The sequence below is a fragment of the Trachypithecus francoisi genome, unplaced genomic scaffold, assembly GCF_009764315.1.
Source record: "Trachypithecus francoisi isolate TF-2019V2 unplaced genomic scaffold, Tfra_2.0 Lachesis_group5, whole genome shotgun sequence".
Lineage (NCBI taxonomy): Eukaryota > Metazoa > Chordata > Mammalia > Primates > Cercopithecidae > Trachypithecus > Trachypithecus francoisi.
The window spans coordinates 86473169-86492666 of record NW_022681470.1 but is presented as its reverse complement, the minus strand read 5'-3'; the positions used below and the strand labels follow the sequence as shown (position 1 = coordinate 86492666).

The 19498-nt window shown below is 39.4% G+C and overlaps 1 protein-coding gene across 3 annotated transcripts in view; it reads left to right on the top strand.

Moving 5' to 3' along the window:
- DDR2 (discoidin domain receptor tyrosine kinase 2) overlaps positions 1 to 19498 on the top strand; it is a 163774-nt gene that overhangs the window by 86959 nt on the left and 57317 nt on the right. For all 3 annotated transcript variants that reach the window (XM_033196485.1, XM_033196487.1, XM_033196488.1), the window contains one exon: positions 10180 to 10288. In XM_033196485.1, the coding sequence (XP_033052376.1) occupies positions 10207 to 10288 (82 nt within the window). In that variant the 5' untranslated portion in view covers positions 10180 to 10206. The remainder of the gene's footprint in view (positions 1 to 10179; positions 10289 to 19498) is intronic.

Sequence of the window (19498 nt, the reverse complement as noted above, 5' to 3'; positions counted from 1 at the left end):
TTCTCTCCTTCTTCTTCTCGGTAATCAAATGAAAACATTAGATTTGACGTTTCTTTCCAGTGTGTATAGGACAGACAGGAAACTAGGCGAATGGTGTAATGCAGTCAATGTTCTGTGACTCCATTCTGCCCCTGGAAGAGGGATGTTTTCTATAATAGTGATGTGACTTAACATCCTCTTCCCTTCCTAGAAAGGGAGTGAGAGAATGAGATAGCCATCTAGCACTTCCCCCCTCACCTTTTCTACAAACTCTAGCATCTCATTTTACAGAAGAAAAGACTGAGGTGGAAGGGAGCAAAGGCAGAACAAAGGCAGAAGTGGAGCTTGCTGTTTCATCCAGTGTGGGTCACCTCAGGTCACCTAGGGCATATCCTATGTGCCCAGATACTTACGGATGGGGTCATTCTGGGCCTTTGGCTCTGCACCGAGGGGCTGCATTTTGAGAAGCATGAGGTTGGGACTCCCAGAGGAAAGTTGAGAGTCAGGAAAACTTCAACAAATCCTCAGGAATCGAAACAGAACATGAGATGAGGATGTTTGGGACAGCTCTGCTGTTAGTTTCTGTGTGTGTGTTTGGGGGCCCATCTCTTGCCAAAACCAAGCTCATTTCTGCATATTTGCTTGCTTAATATGAAATACTCCAAAACTGCTCTTCATATTTGTTTAATCTGAAATGAAAATGACTCAGCAGAGAGGAAAAACAAGATTTAAATGCCCTGATGGCCCCTTAATTAAAATATGTAGCCCCAAATCATGGGGGTGTTCTTCTCCCCACCAAATCTTAATCTTCAACACACACAAATGCAAGTGCCACACACAGTCATGCACACACACACACACACACATTGTGTTTGCCTGCCACAACTTGACCTCAGTCCCTTTATCTCTTTTCCCCTTCGTACTCCAGCCTTTCCAGGGTCCTACCTTTCCTGCAGGGGGAGACATATTTGAGCTTAGGTGGAGGGGTCTGGCCTGAGCTACAAGCCACAGATGATTTTCCAGGAGGGCCGCCACCTCCTCTCCAGTCCAGATCACAGTCTTGGTGTCAAGATCCCTGTGGGAAATCTGAATTTTCATTCTTCAGCAAAGTTGAGGCCACCTCAGATTGTCCCTAGCTTTTGGATCTGGAAAAATGGACTCCATGGACGGAATGGCCGTCTACCAAATCAGACATGTCTTGCTTTGTACACAAGCTGTATTCCTGAAAAGTTGGGTATAAACTGGATCTTGGGATGTTGCATCAAGTTTGAGTGTACTGAAATTTGCTATTCAAAGAAACCTAGTACTGCATTCTTTTGTGAAGGGAAGAATTACTTTGTAATGGCTACTCATCTAGTGATTTATGAATTTGGTAAGTAGATGGAACATTTTTGTATACTGAACGTTATTTTAAATGTACTGTGTGGGATTTGTTTTTCAAAGTTACCTGGCATTGAATCCTTTTGCAAAGAACTATTCTGTAGTGTAGATAAACATTTCATGATTTATGAGTTTGGTAACTTAGGCATTTCTTAAAGTGGGATATACCCCAGTTCTGCTTCAGAGAAAAAGTTGTTTTTTGCTCATGATCAGACTTGGAGAAAAAAGAGCTCTACCATATGTGAGTTATGGTCACTCCTGAGGGGCTTGGGAAGAATGGAGGTACTCAAACTTTCCATTTTGTTAGAGCAAAAGATCCAGGAGTTGCCTGCTCTTCTTACTTTCTGTATTATCACTGGGGTGGAAATTATGGAGGTATTTTCCCAAAGAAATGTAGTTCACTATTATAGCTACATTTCAAAGGTGTTTCTCTTCATGTCTATATCATTTAAATATATATATATAAACATACATATATACACACACATACATGTATGTACACAAACGCATATATATACACACACACACATGCACATATGTATGTATATACATATATAATCTATCATGTATATTTAGATCTAAAGCGAGAAACAGACATTGCATTGCAGTAGGGCTTGTGTTTTGAACCACTGAAGGGCTGCTGTTTCCACCAGTACAGAGTGCTGGGGCTTGCTCTGAGATCACCAGGAGTATAAACCAGGCAGGAGGGAGACCTTAACTTCCTGCTTACTCTTTCTCACTTGGCAGGTCAAAAATCATTTCAGTACTCATCTCCCAAGGTTCCTAGCTGTGTCCCCATACCATCCTATCTGAGCACTAGTGTGAAGCTTGTTTTGGGAAATGATCTGATTGCTAAGACGGTTGGAAAAAAATATGGTGTCACGTGTGTACAGCCAAGAGCTGACCTAGGATGCCTACATATTCCTGGCTCATCCATGAGCCACATATTCATTGAGGTTCTTATAGGTAGGAGCAAACCCTGCTTATAAGAACCATACATGGACTGGCAATGGACTGGCAGTGTTTCAGGCAGAATGTGCAGAAAACTTACCCTTTCACCATGATTTGGCCCTGAATGTGTCTCAGAAAAAGGCTTTTGGGAGCTCATCCAAGTGCAGAGATAATTTGTAAGACATTTATCCTCTCAGACTCTTGCTTTTTTCTTTCCTGGAGAGCTGCTAATTTCTAGTTGTGGCTGCCACACTCCTGTCTGCCTGGTCTTCCATTTTATTTCCTGGTTTCCCGGTGGCTTTGACACATGGCCTGTCCAGATCCCAGTGGAGGCAGTCCTGAGATGGAGAGTTGGCAGTCTTTTGTCAGATCTGGGAGGTCCTGAACTATGACTTCCTTTGAAATCAATTTGGAATGTCCATCCAGCTTGGCTAAGGAAGGGGATTTTGACTGTGAAGAGGGAAGTGGGTTCTTTACTACAAAGGATATATTCTCTCTGAGTCACATGTTCCTTGATGTTCTTTGGTAAATGTTGGGCTGTGGGCCTAGAAACACTGACCTTGGAGTCAGGGAAACTGGGATCCAGTTCTAACTCTGTGGTCTTCTAACTTAGTGACCCAAGTAAGTCAAAATTAATCTCATTTCTATGTAGAGATATGCAAGATCCTTGATCTTTAATGACTCATGGTCTGGCTTGAGAGAAAGACAGGTAAAGAAGCAAACTCTAATTCAGCACGATGAATGGGAAGCAGCAGTCAGACCACGTAAAACAGCCTCAATTGAGGGTGAAGGGACTGAGGGCTATACTTTTCTACTTTGTCAAAAGGAGATGATAATTTCTCTCCATAGGATTGTGGTGAGGCTCAATGATATAATGCATCTATAAGTAACTGATATAGTTCAGGAATTCTAAAATAGAAACAGGCAGTAATTCTCAACTGTTTTCTTTTTCCACTCTATTCACATGCAAAGTGTGCTAACCAATAATATCTCCCAGTACAACAAGTGATTCTTGAAGTATAGGACATGTTCCCCCCACACCTCCAACTCTGGGAATGCACAGAAAGCATCCTTGAGATTCTGATAGTCTGTTTCCAGGAAAAATGTTTTGTTTGGTTTCATCAGAAAAGCTAATATAAATGACATTAACAAGGAACACATTTTCCTTGTTGAAAATCAAAACATTACAAATAAGGCTAAAGTCTCCCTTTGATCACCATTCACAATCTCCTCTGACAAACGCAGCAGTCCATCTCCTAACTCCATCTCTGAGGGAACCACTACTGTCAGCATGGTGTTTAATCTTCCAGATCTTATATATATATAAATGTATATGAGTGTGTATCTATCCATAAAAATATATAGTGTGCTTTACATAAACTTTGCAACCTTGTTCACCTAAAAACATGTCATCGACTTCAAACCTTGTAACTGTGAGTAGCTCTAATACATTCATTGTTACAATTGCATAGCATTTCACAGTAGGAATATACTATAGTTAATAACATTATCCTACTGGTAGACATTTTTCTAAGTTTTTGTTATTAAAAATATATTGCAAAGCACTTTTTGTGCATACCTCTTTGTGTACACACACAAGTCTTTCTTTAGGGTGAATAATAATAAATGGGATATATAAATCATGGTATATGTATTTTTATTGAAATTATCTTCTAATTTATATATCCAGCAGCAGAGTATGAGAGTATGCATTTGCCTATCTTATTGGCAAGTTTTATATTATCACACTTTAAAATTTTGCCAATCTGATAGGTAAAAATTGGCATTCAACTACTGCTTTAATGTTTGTGACTACTAGCAAGGTTGAATACTTTTAGATGTCTACAGCATTATATTGTCTCCCCTGTTAAATGCTTTTTATTTACTTGGCCCATTTTTCTAGTGGCTTTTTAAAAATGATTTATAGAGATTATTTATATTAGAAGTTATTTCATTATACAATTTCAAATATTTATCTTTGCCAGTTGTTTACATGTTATGTTTATGATGTCTTTTGATCTTAAAGAAGTTTTGAATTTTGATGGGAAAATGTATTATTCTTTTCGTTTCTGGATTTTGCTTTTCATGTCTTATTTGTGCAGGCCTTCCTTATCTTTAGGTCATAGCAAATTGTTCTAGATTTTCCTTGAAATATTCTTATGGCTCCATCTTTACATTTTGGGCTCTTCATTTTTGTGAGGTGTAGCTATACCTTCATTTGCTTTTTTTGTTTTTTTAATACTTTAAGTTTTAGGGTACATATGCACAATGTGCAGGTTTGTTACATATGTATGCATGTGCCATGTTGGGGTGCTGCACCCATCAACTCATCATTTACATTAGGTATATCTCCTAATGCTATTCCTCCTCACTACCCCCTCCCCATAATAGGACCCAGTGTGTGATGCTCCCCTTCCTGTGTCCAGGTGATCTCATTGTTCAGTTCCCACCTATGAGTGAGAACATGCGGTATTTGGTTTTCTGTTCTTGCGATAGTTTGCTGAGAATGATGGTTTCCAGCTGCATCCATATCCCTACAAAGGATGCAAACTCATCCTTTTTTATGGCTGCATAGTATTCCATGGTGTATATGTGCCACATTTTCTTAATCCAGTCTGTCACAGATGGACATTTGGGTTGATTCCAAATCTTTGCTATTGTGAATAGTGCCGCAATAAACATACATGTGCATGTGTCTTTATAGCAGCATGACTTATAATCCTTTGGGTATATCCCCAGTAATGGGATGGCTGGGTCATATGGTATTTCTAGTTCTAGATCCTTGAGGAATCGCCATACTGTTTTCCACAATGGTTGAACTAGTTTACAGTCCCACCAACAGTGTAAAAGTGTTCCTATATCTCCACATCCTCTCCAGCACCTATTGTTCTCTGACTTTTTAATGATTGCCATTCTAACTGGTGTGAGATGGTATCTCATTGTGGTTTTGATTTGTATTTCTCTGATGGCAAGTGATGATGAGCATTTTTTCATGTGTCTGTTGGCTGTACGAATGTCTTCTTTTGAGAAGTGTCTGTTCATATCCTTTGACCACTTTTTGATGGGGTTGTTTTTTTCTTGTAAATTTGATTGAGATCTTTATAGGTTCTGGATATTAGCCCTTTGTCAGATGAGTAGATTGCAAAAATTTTCTCCCATTCTGTAGGTTGCCTGTTCACTCTGATAGTAGTTTCTTTTGCTGTGCAGAAGCACTTTAGTTTAATTAGATCCCATTTGTCAATTTTGGCTTTTGTTGCCATTGCTTTTGGTGTTTTAGACATGAAGTCCTTGCCCATGCCTATGTCGACTACTAAAGCATCTGAAACTTCTTCACCAAGTTTAAATGCTCCCTTTCTCAGGTGGTACATTTCCATTTATTCATGAGTCTTTTCTGGGTTGTTCATTCTCTTCAATGTTCTGCTTATCTATTTATATACCAATTACATACTCAGAGAGGCCTTTGCTGGCCACCTTACCTAGAATAATTCTCATTCCCTTTGTATTACACTACTGTATTTTATTTTCTTCCAAGTACATATGTTTCTTTAAAATTCTTCTTCATTTACTTGTTTGCTTATGTACTATAAGTTCCTTGTTGGCAGGAACCTTCTTTGCCTTTTTTACTGATGTGCTTATCACCTGTAATAGCACCTAATAGCTATTTACAAAATAGTTGCTGAATGAATGAATGAAGGCCAATGGCTTGACCAGTGGTGTTTGCATTTTGAGTTTTATTTCTTAAGGCTTAAATAAATCGCCAAAGGGATTTCTACTACTAACTAAAGAAGTGGGTGGAGAAGGGCTTTTTCAGGAGTCCTTGACATGCTTCTTTTGAGTTGTGTTCACATGTCACGTTGTTTAAATATTGAACCCTTGGAAAGACTCATTCAAAGGTGCAGAAAAGGGTTTTTCTGCTCACAACAAGCTTTGGAGATACTTCCTTTTAGGGCATGAAATTTAAAATGACCAGATGTAGTCACTGAACATATGGCTCAAGACAATCATTAATTCATTCTGCAAATACTTACCAGGCACTCTGGTAGTGTTGAGACTACAATAGTGAATAAAATGAACATGGAGCTTGTGTGTGTTGGGGGTAATACAAATTAAACAATCACAGCAATGAATATATAGTGAGAAACTATGATCACTTCTATATAGAAACATGTTTTTAGAGCATGTAACAATCAAGGGGATAAGAGAATATTTCACTGAGAAAGTGACCATTTAGTGGAGATCTGAACTAGGCAAAGAGAGGAGAGAAAGTTCTTGGCAGAGGTCCTTAGGCCAAAGAAAATGGAAGAAAAAAGAAAAGAAGCCCCAGCGTGACTGAGGTGGAAAGGATGAGGAGAAGGGCAGCTCTGGTGAAGTTGGTGGAGCCCAGATCGAAGGATGATATAGTGTGATGATGAGCAAAAACAAAAGAAGGAACAACAATAACAACAAAAACTCATGTGGATTTTGAAGTAACACCAGCCTTAGGTTCACATATGAGTTTGGTCACCTATCAGGTATGTAACCTGATCAGCTTTAACCTCTTTCTCCTTAGCTCACCTGTTGTTGAAAACAAAACTCATTGAGTTACTGTGAATATTGTAAGAGACGTCTCTGATTCGCAGTAGATACACATGCTATAGGTATAATACTTCTAGGTGCTTTACAGTGCTCTGTTTGTTAGCTGACAGTCGTCTAATTTTAAGCAAAACAGAAAAATAATTACTGCTTTTAGAGATTCGCAGCGTGAAGCCCAGCAACAGTTTCAAAAAGTAAATTAGTCAACATTTTTTGAACACTTAGTAAGTTTGACGTAGTTCAGTTAAAAACCATTTTTGAGCACATACTTTCTACGTGATATAAAGTAATACTTTGGCAATACAAGAATGAGCCATTTTGAAGTTAATTATTAAATGGATAATTTTATAACAATGTTGTAAAGGATCCAATAGAGTTAAATGAAGCATGTGTTTTGGTGAAGGCAAGAAAGGAAATGAGGTGTGGGAGATATTCTTTGCAGAAGGAATTATTGGGGAAGGTTATGGAGGGGAGGAAGTTACGGCCAGTAACCCATGAGAGAGGTGCCACAGGAGAGAGAGAATTCCAGGACTCTTCTGCAAAAGGCTGCTAGGAGAGGGCGATGAGCCAGGGCAGTCCTGGGCTTCGGTGCTTACTGAATGGCTGCTTACAAAGAGCTCGGGTCGCTCTGGAAGGACATCCTGGATTATGGTCATGAGTTAGTGCTCAACTATAGCCAAGACCAATGTCTCCAGGATTCACCTGTGTGTTTCTTTCTCTGGACATGTTTCTTTAGGGACTTATTTGTGGAAATAGTGTTCCTGCTGCTGGAAGTAGCTAGGAACACTGAGACATGTATTTTATCTTATCCAAATCAATGCTATGAAACTATGCTCATCACCCTTTGTAGTTGTGGATCACACGCCCCTCAGCCCCTCACTATGGGGTCATTTAAATCTTCTGTGTTTTATTTGTTTGGATCCATCCTCTTCAGTCAAAACCATCGGACTATATTGCTTTTTTTTTTTTTTTAGCCCCTCTGGGTGTGTCAGTATTATACTGCTTGGAAATTGTCTTAGAAAAGCTTCTGTTTCCTGAAAAAGAAAGTGCCTTACTCATGTCATCTCCTTATTTATTCCACCCCTGTTATTGCCTATTAAAGTCTTATCCATCCTTCAAGAACCTGATCGGATACTTTTTTCTCCATGTAGCCTTCCCAAATCACTCCAGCTTAAGAGAATTTTTTCTTTCTTTATAATATTGTCTCACACACTATTTCTAACAGTGCATCCAATGCTTGCTTGATTATTAGTGTTACTCAGAGGGAATTTTTTAAAAATCAAAATCAACTTTGTATTCTAGAACAGTGTTTTTTTTTTTCTTGCTCTGTCACCCAGGCTGGAGTGCAGTGGCACAATCTCTGCTCACTGCAACCTCTACCTCCTGGGTTCAAGTGGTTCTCATGCCTTAACCTCCCAAGTAACTGGGATTACAGGTAACTGGGATTACAGGCACTCACCACCATGCCTGGCTAATTTTTGTATTTTTAACAGAGACGGGGTTTCATCATGATGGCCAGGCTGGTCTCGAACTCCTGACCTCAGGTGATCCGCCCGCCTCGGTCTTCCAAAGTTCTGGGATTACAGGCGTGAGCCACTGTGCCTGGCCTTCTAGAACAGTTTTATATTTACATAATCATTGTGAAGCTAGTACAGGAAATCCTTGTATATCCCACATCCAGTTTCCCCTATTATTACATCTTATATTAACATAGTACATTTGTCAAAATGAATGAACTGATATGGATACATTATTATTAGCTAAAGTCCATTCTTTATTCTGATTTCCTCAGTTTCCCCTAATGTCCTCTGTCTGGATATAACATTACACTTAGTCATCATGTCTCCTTAGGCTCCCTTAGCTGTGACAGTTTCTCAGACTTCCTTGTTTTTAGTTGCCTTGACAGTTTTGAGGATTACTCAACAGAAACTTTACAGCATTTCCCTCAATTGAGATTTGTCTGGTGATTTTTTTTTATAAGTAGACTGACGTAATAGGTTTTTGGGTGGAAGACCACAAAAGTAAAGTGTCATTTTCATCACATAATATCAAGGACACATACCATCAATATGACTTATCAGTGTTGGTGTTAACCTTGATCACCCTGTCTTGAGGAAGTGTTTGTCAGATTTCTCCACTGAAAAGTGACTCTTTTTCTTTCTCAATTTTTACACTGTACTTCTTGGGACAAAGTAACTACATGCAACTTACTCTTAAGGAGCTGGGGAAGGGAGATAGTAATGCTTCATTTCCTTAAGAGCAGATTATCTGCATAAATTATTTGGAATTCTTTTGCATTGGAAATATGCCTATTCTCCCCGTTTGTTTATTCAATCATTAATTTATAGCAGCATGGACTCATGGATATTTATTTTATTCTTTGGTTTATAATTCAATACTACTTTTTTTGGAGGGGGAACTCATTAAGTGGGCTACTGTGTCCCTTTGACATCCCCCATAATCTTTTTGTGTGTACGTTTTCTCAATTTCTGGCACTAAAAGATACTCCAAGTCTATCTTGTGTATATTCTGCTCCATTCCCAGAATCAGCCATTTTCCTGAGGAATCCTGTCTCCCTTTATTGAAGAATGGTTAGTAGAAATCAAGATCTGAGCACTAGGTTTTCTCATTGCTACTGGGATGTCATTGCCTCTAGGCCCTCTCAGCGGATGGAACATATGTGTGTATACTAACCCAGGCATATACACATGTCTACAAATATTTCCATATGTAACTATTTGTATCCTTATTAAGCTAAACATGAGTTCATACTGATGTCTCCAAATCGAATCTATTATCATATGAATCATTCTGGGGAAACCTGAAAATGCAGAATCCCAGATATCACTCCAGAGATAATGATTCGGGATAAATATTGAACGTATATGTTTTGAAAGGCAAACATTAAAAGTATTGAATGTTTCTCTTGGTTGAATATTGGAATCAGTATTAAGATTTTGAAAACATCAGTTTACATGATAAATACAAGTTTTACTTTACCATTATTCACCATTTGGGTAAGTATCTTAGGAAAACTTTGTTGTCTGACTGTAGTTTTGCTAATTTAAATTTCATGAGTGTGCAATCTGATAGAGTTTGAAAATTATTGTACTAGGTGATTATTGGATGTGCCAGTCAACTCCCAAAGTCTATGATTTGAAGTCCCATATATAAAAATAAACACTGCAGGAACACAAAATTAACTGTGAGAAGTGTATTCATTCATGTTGGCAGTATCTGCCTCACTCATTTCCTCTCCTTCCCTTTCTGTTTTCTTGCATTATTGGTTGGCGGCAGACTCCAGTTCCAACACCATCTTCTGAGATGATCCTGATTCCCAGAATGCTCTTGGTGCTGTTCCTGCTGCTGCCTATCTTGAGTTCTGCAAAAGCTCAGGTTAATCCAGGTAACATGGCTATTACTCAGCTATATGCTAGAAGACCAGCAGATGTTAAAACCCATCAATGTTCAGTGGTGGGTCTAAAAGCTGCCAAGAGGGTCTACAAAGTTCTTTCTCCATGGTGAAATAGGAGCAAAAACTAATATTTTATATATATATATATACACACACATATATATATACACACACACACATATGTATGTATTTTAATACAACCTGTTGAATATTGTAAAAGATTTTCTTATATAGAGTAGGGTGCAGTAAGAGGGCATTTAAAAATGGGAGGTGGCAGAAGCAACCATTTGCTTCTGCAACTTCTGAGAAAAACGGGACAGAATTTTTAGATGTCTTAGAGAACTTCTTCAGGTTGGTTTATGAGTTGTTTCTGGCTGTCTTAGGCTTTGATTTTACTTGGATGTCCTGTTATGCTTTTGGGATCCTGGTCCTGTGGGATCTCAGGCAGGTTCTCTTTCCTGTAGGGTGTGGCCATGCTCAAAATAAATAGGTTAGGAGAATCTTTCGAGCTTAATTTTGTGGGATTATGTTGTATTACATGCATTCTTAAAGTTTAAATGGAAATAAATAATTGTATTATTTGTTACACAATAATGCTGCTTAACAACCTATCCAAAGCTCAATGTCTTTAAATGAACATTTATTTGGCTCCTAGCTGGACTTGTTTGGACTGTTCTCTGTTCTGTGTTGATTCACTCAAGCATAACTGAGAGCTGGCTATTGGCTCATCTAGGATGGCCATGGCACAGATGAATGGGGCAACTTTGCTGTGCTCTGTTTCATCCTCCTGCAGACTAGCCTGGGTTGTTTTCCTGGAAATTGCACAGGAACAAGACCAGAAGCCAGAATATTCAAACATTTTTCAAGTCACTGCAGAAATCATGTTTACGTCTCATTGGCCAAAGCAATTCATGTGGCCAAGCCCAGAGTCAGAGTGGGAGAGCACAAAAAATTAGATGCTAAAGATCTGGGATGCAGGTATTGGAGAAGAATTGGAGTCATTTTTTTTTCCTTTTGCCACAAATATGAACATGGAAAAGTACACACAGCTTAAGTGTTCAATTTTATGAATTTTATAAGCTGAACACATCTAAACAGTACCCCAATTAAGAAACAGAACTATACCAGCATTTCAGAAGCTCTCTTCATGCTCCCTTCCAGTAACTTTTCTCACCACCCCCCAAAGGTAGCCATTATCCTGCTTTCCAGCAACATAGATGAGTTTTGCCCATTTTTGTACTTATATACACGGAATTAGATGATGCATAAATACTCTTTGTGTCTGGCTTCTTTCACTTAACATTTTGTTTATGAGATTCATCCTACTGTTACATGCAGTTGTCAACTATTCATTTTCATTGTTGTATATTACTTTGTTTGAATATTTTATTTAGCCAATCTACTGTAGATGGGAATTTGGATAATTTCTAGTTTGGGCCCATTATGAACAAAGCTCCTATATTTATAAGTATAAAACTTTTGGTAGGGATAAGTACTCAGTTCCTTTGAGTATACACTTAGAAGTGGAACTTTCATATGTATAGCATATGATGTACTATTCTGCATAATACCAAAAATTGTTTTGAAGTGCTTTACCATTTTACTATCCCATAGCAGTATATGTGAGTTCCAGTTGTTCCATGCTATATTTTGATTCTGGAGAGTGCTTTAATTTTGTCCTCTTCATAGCATAAGGGTTCATTTGTGAAATGCTTGCTCTCCTCCTTCCACAAAAGTTCCATGTGCATGGGTTTTTCTTTATACCTTCAATAGGAAATATGATCAAAACTCCTTAAAATCAAAGAATTATTGGTTGAAGGAGCCCAGTGCCTTGTTACTTTCTCGTAATAAGCTCAGCTGTTGCATCTCGGATCCTAACTTGGGTACCATTTTTTCCTTTTTCTGCTCTGTATTCCTCTCAATCAATTGTTGATATTTGGTTGCCTCCTACTACATTCTTCATGCTCTGAGTTCCAAGGAAGAGTGCTGTGAGTGCATGGAGTGGTGGGATGTTTTGGTGGTAAGCATATTCACGGAGACTGGCATACCATGAGGACATTTAAATGACTAACCAGGAGAGCTAATCTTCTGTGTTAGAGTCCACACTGTGGCCCTGGAACAGGAAATGGGCTGTTTGAAGACAGCAAATAGTCAGCTGTTTTTCTTTTTTTTTCTATTTCTGGTGCCAGGTATTTCTGTTGGCTCTTTCTGACAGGGAAAAAGAAACAGACATCTCGATTTGCAAAGACCTTTATAGGAAAACAGGACATGTTGAAGGACTAATCCTTCCCTCTGCTATTTCTTTCTATTTTACCAAGTCAAACCAGAGACGAGTGTTTGAGGCAGATGAGAAATTTTCATTCATTATCGGTGATAAAGAGTCTATCATGAATCCTGAGGCTCATGGAATGTTATAGCTTGCACACTGCTGAGCATAAAGTCAACATATAATAAATGCATGTTGATTTAAGGATGACTCTTCAGGAGTCCTTACTGGTGTCAACTGAAAGACTGACTATAACTGAAAGTGTTGAAAGGTAACTGAAGGCACTGAAAGACTGAGTAAATTCTTGGCCAGTTAGGTTTTTCCCATAGGGTGGCCACATGATATAACAAATAGAACTTAAGCCAGGAGACCTAGGTTATAAGCAAATCCAATGTGTAACCAATTATTAAATTATCGAAACATTTTAGTTGGTTATTGCATATAAAATATTGGTTGGTTAATAGTTACTGAGCTAAGCATTAAACTCAATAAAATAAAAATGAAATAATAATTAGTTGAAGCTCATTGTTGAAGATTTTACAGTGACTATTGGTCAATAAGCCTTAAATATTAGCATGATTTAGTTGATAGCAGAAACATTGAATATGATATGATATGAAATATCCATCTTGGGATCTCAGCAGATACCAAGAGAGGATAAATAATCTTGTTTATATTTTAAAAATTCTCTACTATTTTAAATCATAAATGTCTCACTGGTGTCATCCAGGGAGGCTGCAGAGTAGTAGTGGTATGACAGAGATAGTTGGCTGAGGCATGAAGGCAGCAGAGTTCTTGGCTCACTGTTCTAAAGCATCTGAGTTTTGGCAAAGCAGGCAGTGAGGCATGTGGTGTTAGTGGCATTTCCAGTAATGGCAGTGTTAAAGGCAGCATTGTCAATGGGGCCTGCAGCGTAGGCTATGCAAGACTTTGTGGGAAATGCTGACGTGAAATTGTATATACATAGTCCTGAATTGTGGGCAGTGTTCTCATCTATCTTCCAGCTGCAACGGTGCACCAGGAACTGGAACCTAATCATCATTCATCCAGTGGGGGAAGTTACTGGAAGAATTTGAGGCAGTTTCTTATATCCAAATCATGGATCAGAAATACCATTTAGCTAGTGACATCTAAATCAAACAAATAATCATCCCAATAATTTCTGAAAATCATTTCTACAAATCAACAGATGGTTGCACTGTTATTAGTTCTGATGAATGATTTGAAGTTAACTTAGAAAAAAGTATTTAGCTTACTTTTGAGTAACAACCCTAATTATAATCCTGACTTGGTCATAAATTAATTATGTGACAGTGAGGACGTTGTTATGTGTCTCTTTGTACTTCCTTAATCTTTTCGCCTGTAGTAAGATTAAGTTGGATTATATAATCTGTGGTACCCTTTCTGCTACAAAATTGCTGTGATTTTTATAGTGTGAGAACTTTATAGCACATACTGGAAGATTTGTTGGGCTTTGGGCTTGGAGGTATAGTCCCTGAAGTTGCATGGCTGTTTTTTGCAAGAAAGACTACTTGTTTCCAACTCCCTTCCACTTCCCAGGCTCAGGGATGTGAAGTCTGAATTTCAGGAGAATCTTGCCTTTGGGGTAAAGCACACAGGAAGTGACTGATAAATACTTAAAAATTTTAAACCCTAAGACTCCGCTTAGTGGCAGGTGAGTGCAGAAACCTTGCCGTAGCCTAACCTGCAGGAGTATCATAGTGCTACAAGCCACCCTGCTCCAGAGCATCTTTTGCTCTAGAGGTGGGGCCAAGAAGTAGCATTTCAGGCTGAAGATACAGCATATGCAATGGCTGAGAGGAGGGAGAGGAACATGTGGGGCTCCTAGTGGAGGGTAATGAGTGAGAGAGCCAGCAGGGCTATGTAGGGGATCCATTCCTCTGTGGGATCCTTGAGTCAAGTTTTCCCCTATTTCCAACTTGGGCTGGGACTGCCAAACTTGATAGGAGAACTAAGGGTATCTCCATGGGAAAGGGACCTCTTTAGACTCCACAATCATGTACTAAAATACTGGGCTGCAGTAGTTGTCTGAGTGTGCATCAGTGTCAGGCTCCCCTAGGGGTCATAAAACCATTGTGGCAATGGTTGGTGGGGAACTGGCACCTTATGTTTTTCCAGATAGGAGGATGAACAGAAGTATCCTGATGACCCTGAAAATTCTAGCCCAGCGGTCTGAAGCCCTGGGACCCACTCAGCCAACAAGAGGACTGTTGTGTATAAAAAGCACAGGGGTGCTTATTCTCACTCCCCTGACTTGGCCTGTGACAACTGTTTGTGGTTAGGAAAGGGAGAAACATCTCTTCTTCTCAACAGGCAAACCAGGCCTTTAGGATCCATGGTACAAAGCTGGGGCAGGGCAGTGCTGGGACTTCCCATTTTCATCTCACACTTTCCCGTCATAGGAAGCAGGCAACTTACTACCAGTTCAGAGTCCTGGGGTGGGAGTCCCCTTTTGGTATTCAGAATGCTTCCACTTTGAAAAAGAGTGGCAAAGCCATTCAGGGTTTGGGATTAGGAGAGGAAGAGCTTTTCTCCTCCTGGCCCCAAATTTATTTTAGGTGCACCACTGTGGTTTTTGTTCTTTACAGCATCAATCCCACGTGTCATTGAGTTCTTAGGGTCAGACAACTAGAATTTCTACACTATTCATTTTGGAATGGACCTTAGAAATATCTAAGTCACTCTTCCTCATTTTACAGATAAGGAAACAGAGTCAAAACAGGTGAGTGATTTGCCCATGCTCTACATTTAGCTAATAGTAAAGCTAGGACAAGGATGCAGTGCTACCTGTCTCCCAACCCCAGGTGATTTCCACCTGGGCCCTCAGGGAGCAATGTGCTAAAGTGACCTTTATCTAAAAATCATGTATATCTGCGCAGCCTCATGGCTTCCTTTCTGCAACCAACTTCCAACGTACCTTTATGGGGGTGGGATGTAATTGAGGTTTGAGGGACAGCCTGAGGCCAAAGAATGGAGTCAGATGAATAGGATATACAGTGCGAACACCTAGTCTCATTATGCTAAATGAGGAAGGCTGGAGCTAGAAGCCCTGCAGGGCCAACTTACCCCTACCCAGAAACTGAAGCACCAGGGATGCTTTGGTTCCCTTCTGCACCAGATTGTCCCTTTATCACCTCTCCCTTGTCTTCCACCAAGGCTGCTATGTGTTAATTCACCTACACATATTTCCAAATTGGAAACTCACTTTTGCTTCCCTGGGTTCTCATCATTCATGTTCCCAGAGATGTACTAAGAAGGTGTATGTGGCCTTGTCTGTTAATGAGAAGGTGATGCTAGTTTCAGGTTTGTGAAACCAGGCCTGAGGTACTAGTGTTGTGATCAGTGTGTATGTGTGTGTGGGGGGTGGGTGGTAGGCGGGACTGTGTGTTAGATGGCCTGAACAGGGCCCTGAGACAAAGATATAAAAGGCTGGCAAAAGACCTCTTTGGTTGAATTTATCTTAAGTGAGCAATGCTAGAAGCTGCCCAGATTGGCTCTTTCTTGCTTGTGTGTTTGTTAAGTCTAGGCTGACGCCTGAGAGTTGCCTTTGGCATCCTTCCTGCCAGTAAAAGAGTCTTTCTGTGGATAAAACAGAAACTCATCTGCCCCTTGACCCCCCTTTGTTGTGCCGACTAGGGAAAAAGAGAATTCAAAATTCAAGAGAATATTCAATGAACACTTAATATATTCTGGGTACCATTTTAAGTGGTGTCAACAAATTTAATCCTTACAATAATCTTATTAGTATTAGTATTATTACATAATAGTAGTGTTATTATTCCAGTTTTACAGAGGAGAAAGTAAGCCAAGAAACATTAGGTAACTCACACCAGGTTATAGAGAAAGCTAAGTGGCAGAACTGGGATTTGACCCAACTCCAGCAAGCATGCTCTTTTCTTCTACTTCTTCTTTTTTCTTTATCCCTTTTTTTCAAATTTCCAACAATGTATCAGTTAAGAGTTTTTTGTTTGTTTGTTTTCGGAGAGGGCATCTTGCTCTGTCACCCAGGCTGGAGTGCAGTGGCATGAACATGACTCACTGCAGCCTCGACCTCCTGGGCTCAAGCGATCCTCCTGCCTCAGCTCCCCAAGTAGCTGGGACTACAGGCATGCACCACCACACCCAACTAGTTTGAGTGTTTTTTGTAGAGAAGGGGTTTTGCCATGTTGGCCAGACTGGTCTTGAACTCCTGACCTCACCCTCCTAAAGTGCTGGGATTACAGGTATGAGCCACCACACTCGGCCACAAGCATGCTCTTGACCTCTGTGCTCTACTGCCTGTGAAATGTGAGACTCAAGGAATGTCAAGGCAGAAGAACCCCAGGTTCATGGACCAGCCATGAATGGCCTACAGAGACCTGTGAATCCCCTGAAATTGCACTCCAAACTTAATGTGTGAAAACAAAAGTACATTTGCAGAAGGAAAAAATTTTCTATTATCAGATGCTCAAAAGACTCTGTGACCAGTTCCAGAAAAGGCTAAGAATGACTGATTTAATATAATCTTGTACAAATGAGGAAACTGAGGTTTAGGGAGATCAAGTGATGGGAATAAACATGTTTGAAAAGACTATTACTGGACCTAACCAGTCTTTGCCTACTTGCTGGGAGAGCATGGTCAGAGTTTTGGCTTCTCTAATCGCAGTCTTGACACCTATCACTGATCACTGCCTTAAGGGCTGTTACAAAGAGTAAGAGAATATATGTAAAGTATCCAGCATAGCATCAAACACACAGAATGTGATTAATAAATGCTAGAGCTTCTGTCCTCTTCCTTAATTTTGTATATTGTGCTGTGATAATGGCAGACTTTATTAGTCTTTCTATTAGTCTATACTGTTCTCTATATTTTAACTTAATTATTTATGCTATACTGTAAAAATATTTCATTTTCTTTGAGGGCAGACTTCTCCTAATTCCTGGGCTTTGTATCTTGGGATAAAAGGGTTCCAAATGCATCTACTGCATCATCAGCTTTCCATCCAAAGTAGCCAGGTGAATTCCCGGTTCATACCCTAAAACTTTGCCTTTACCCTGTTGTTTTGCATTCTGAGGCCTGGATTCCTAACTTGTAAAAGGCAGTCAGAAGAGCTAAAAGTAATGCAAGAAAAAATAAGGCTCTACTTTTTTTCTGTGGTCAGTAGGGATAGAGGCCCATGGAGACCTAGTCTCCTTGAGTCTAAACTTTGGGGCCAGGAACATGATCATGGGACTGCAGGAAGAGCTTCACACAAAGTCCCTTCTCTGGACCTCTCAGTTTTCACAACCACCTGCAGAGCTCAGGTTTGCTCAGAGCTCTCATGTGGAAAGACTAAGAGTCTACAGAAGAACAACAGTGTTGGCAGGAGCAGACAAGGAGACAGGGACCCTGCTTACCATGGAAATCAGGCACTGGGGCCATTAGGGCCGTGCATCACTGGTGCTTCACATAGTTGCTTATTAACGTTTTTTTCTGAAAGCTGACAAGAACTGTAGGGGCTTCAAGTCTATAAGATCAGAACATACAGTATAGTTATATAAGTATGAAAGAAACATTGATACAGATAAAAATAGGAAAAGGATATGAAACAAACATATACAGGATAAAAGCAATATAAATATTATAATAAATATTAAATATATGTGTGCATATTTGTGTATATATGTATGTATATATAGATATATCTATCTATATGTTCACGTGTTACATGTTACACGTGAACATATATATCTATATAAATATCTATATTTAGATATATATTTTTACATATGTACATACATATTCCATAAATATATGTGTAAATATGTTCACAGCGTGTTCTAAAAATTAGACAAGCAATAATCCTCCCTGGGCTCTCTGTCCAGATTATTCCCCAGCTTGGTGGTTCTTGACCCTCAGGATCACACTATAAACGGGTGTGTATGCTGGTAGCAGGGTGTAATGACCATGTGATACGGTTACTAGACAATGACAATGAGGATCAAGAGATCCAGATTCTAGTTCCAGCTCTGTCACTATCTAGCTTTGTGACTTTAGGTAAATCTCTGCACCTCACTTTGCTCATTTATAACATGGGATCCATAAACTTTGCTCTCTGAACTTCATAGGGTTACTACAGGGGATTGAATGAGATAATGGAAATAAATGGGCTTTGAAAAGTTACGTGCAAATATCAGAGACTGTGACTTATTACTTTTGGAAGAGAAGAAAATGAAAATAAACACTATGAAACAATAGTTTCTATCAAGCAGATGATGCCGGAGGAAGAAAGAGATAAAAACTCCATTCGTGACCATTAAGGTCCTTTGTGGTCCCCAAGACAGACTTAAGTTGCTTTTGGGGAATGGAGCTTCTAATGGTCCTGAACTATGGCCACCCTAACTCTAAAGGGATGTAGGTCCCTGTGCTCAGGCCAAGCATATCCATTACTATATATATATATTTTTTATTTTTTATTTATTTATTTTTTCTGGGGAGAATAGTGTGATTGTTGACTTAGCTCTTGGTCTTGGCCTGTGGGTCTCTGAAGAGCATGGATGTGGCAAGATAGCCCTCACAGAATTTTTCAGTGGTTTGGACACATACACAGTAAAGCAGAAGTTAAGACACTAAAATCAGTGAGGTTTTTTTATGAGCTTAAGTGGGAGGTGATGAGTTGTTACAAAAATTTATGCAACTTTTTTTTTTTCCTGCTTCAGAGATTTTTATGACTTTGGTCTTTGTCTTTGGTATAATGATAATCTTTTGTGTCTTCATGACTAGCACCTATGACAGCACTTGGCTTATATAGGCAATCAACAAATGTTTGATGAATAAGAAGGGGGAGGGGGAAAAAGGAAGTCAAGGAAACTCCCAGGCTTCTCTGTATTTATTTATTTATTTTTTTGAGACGGAGTTTCACTCTTATTGCCCAGGCTGGAGTGCAATGGCGTGA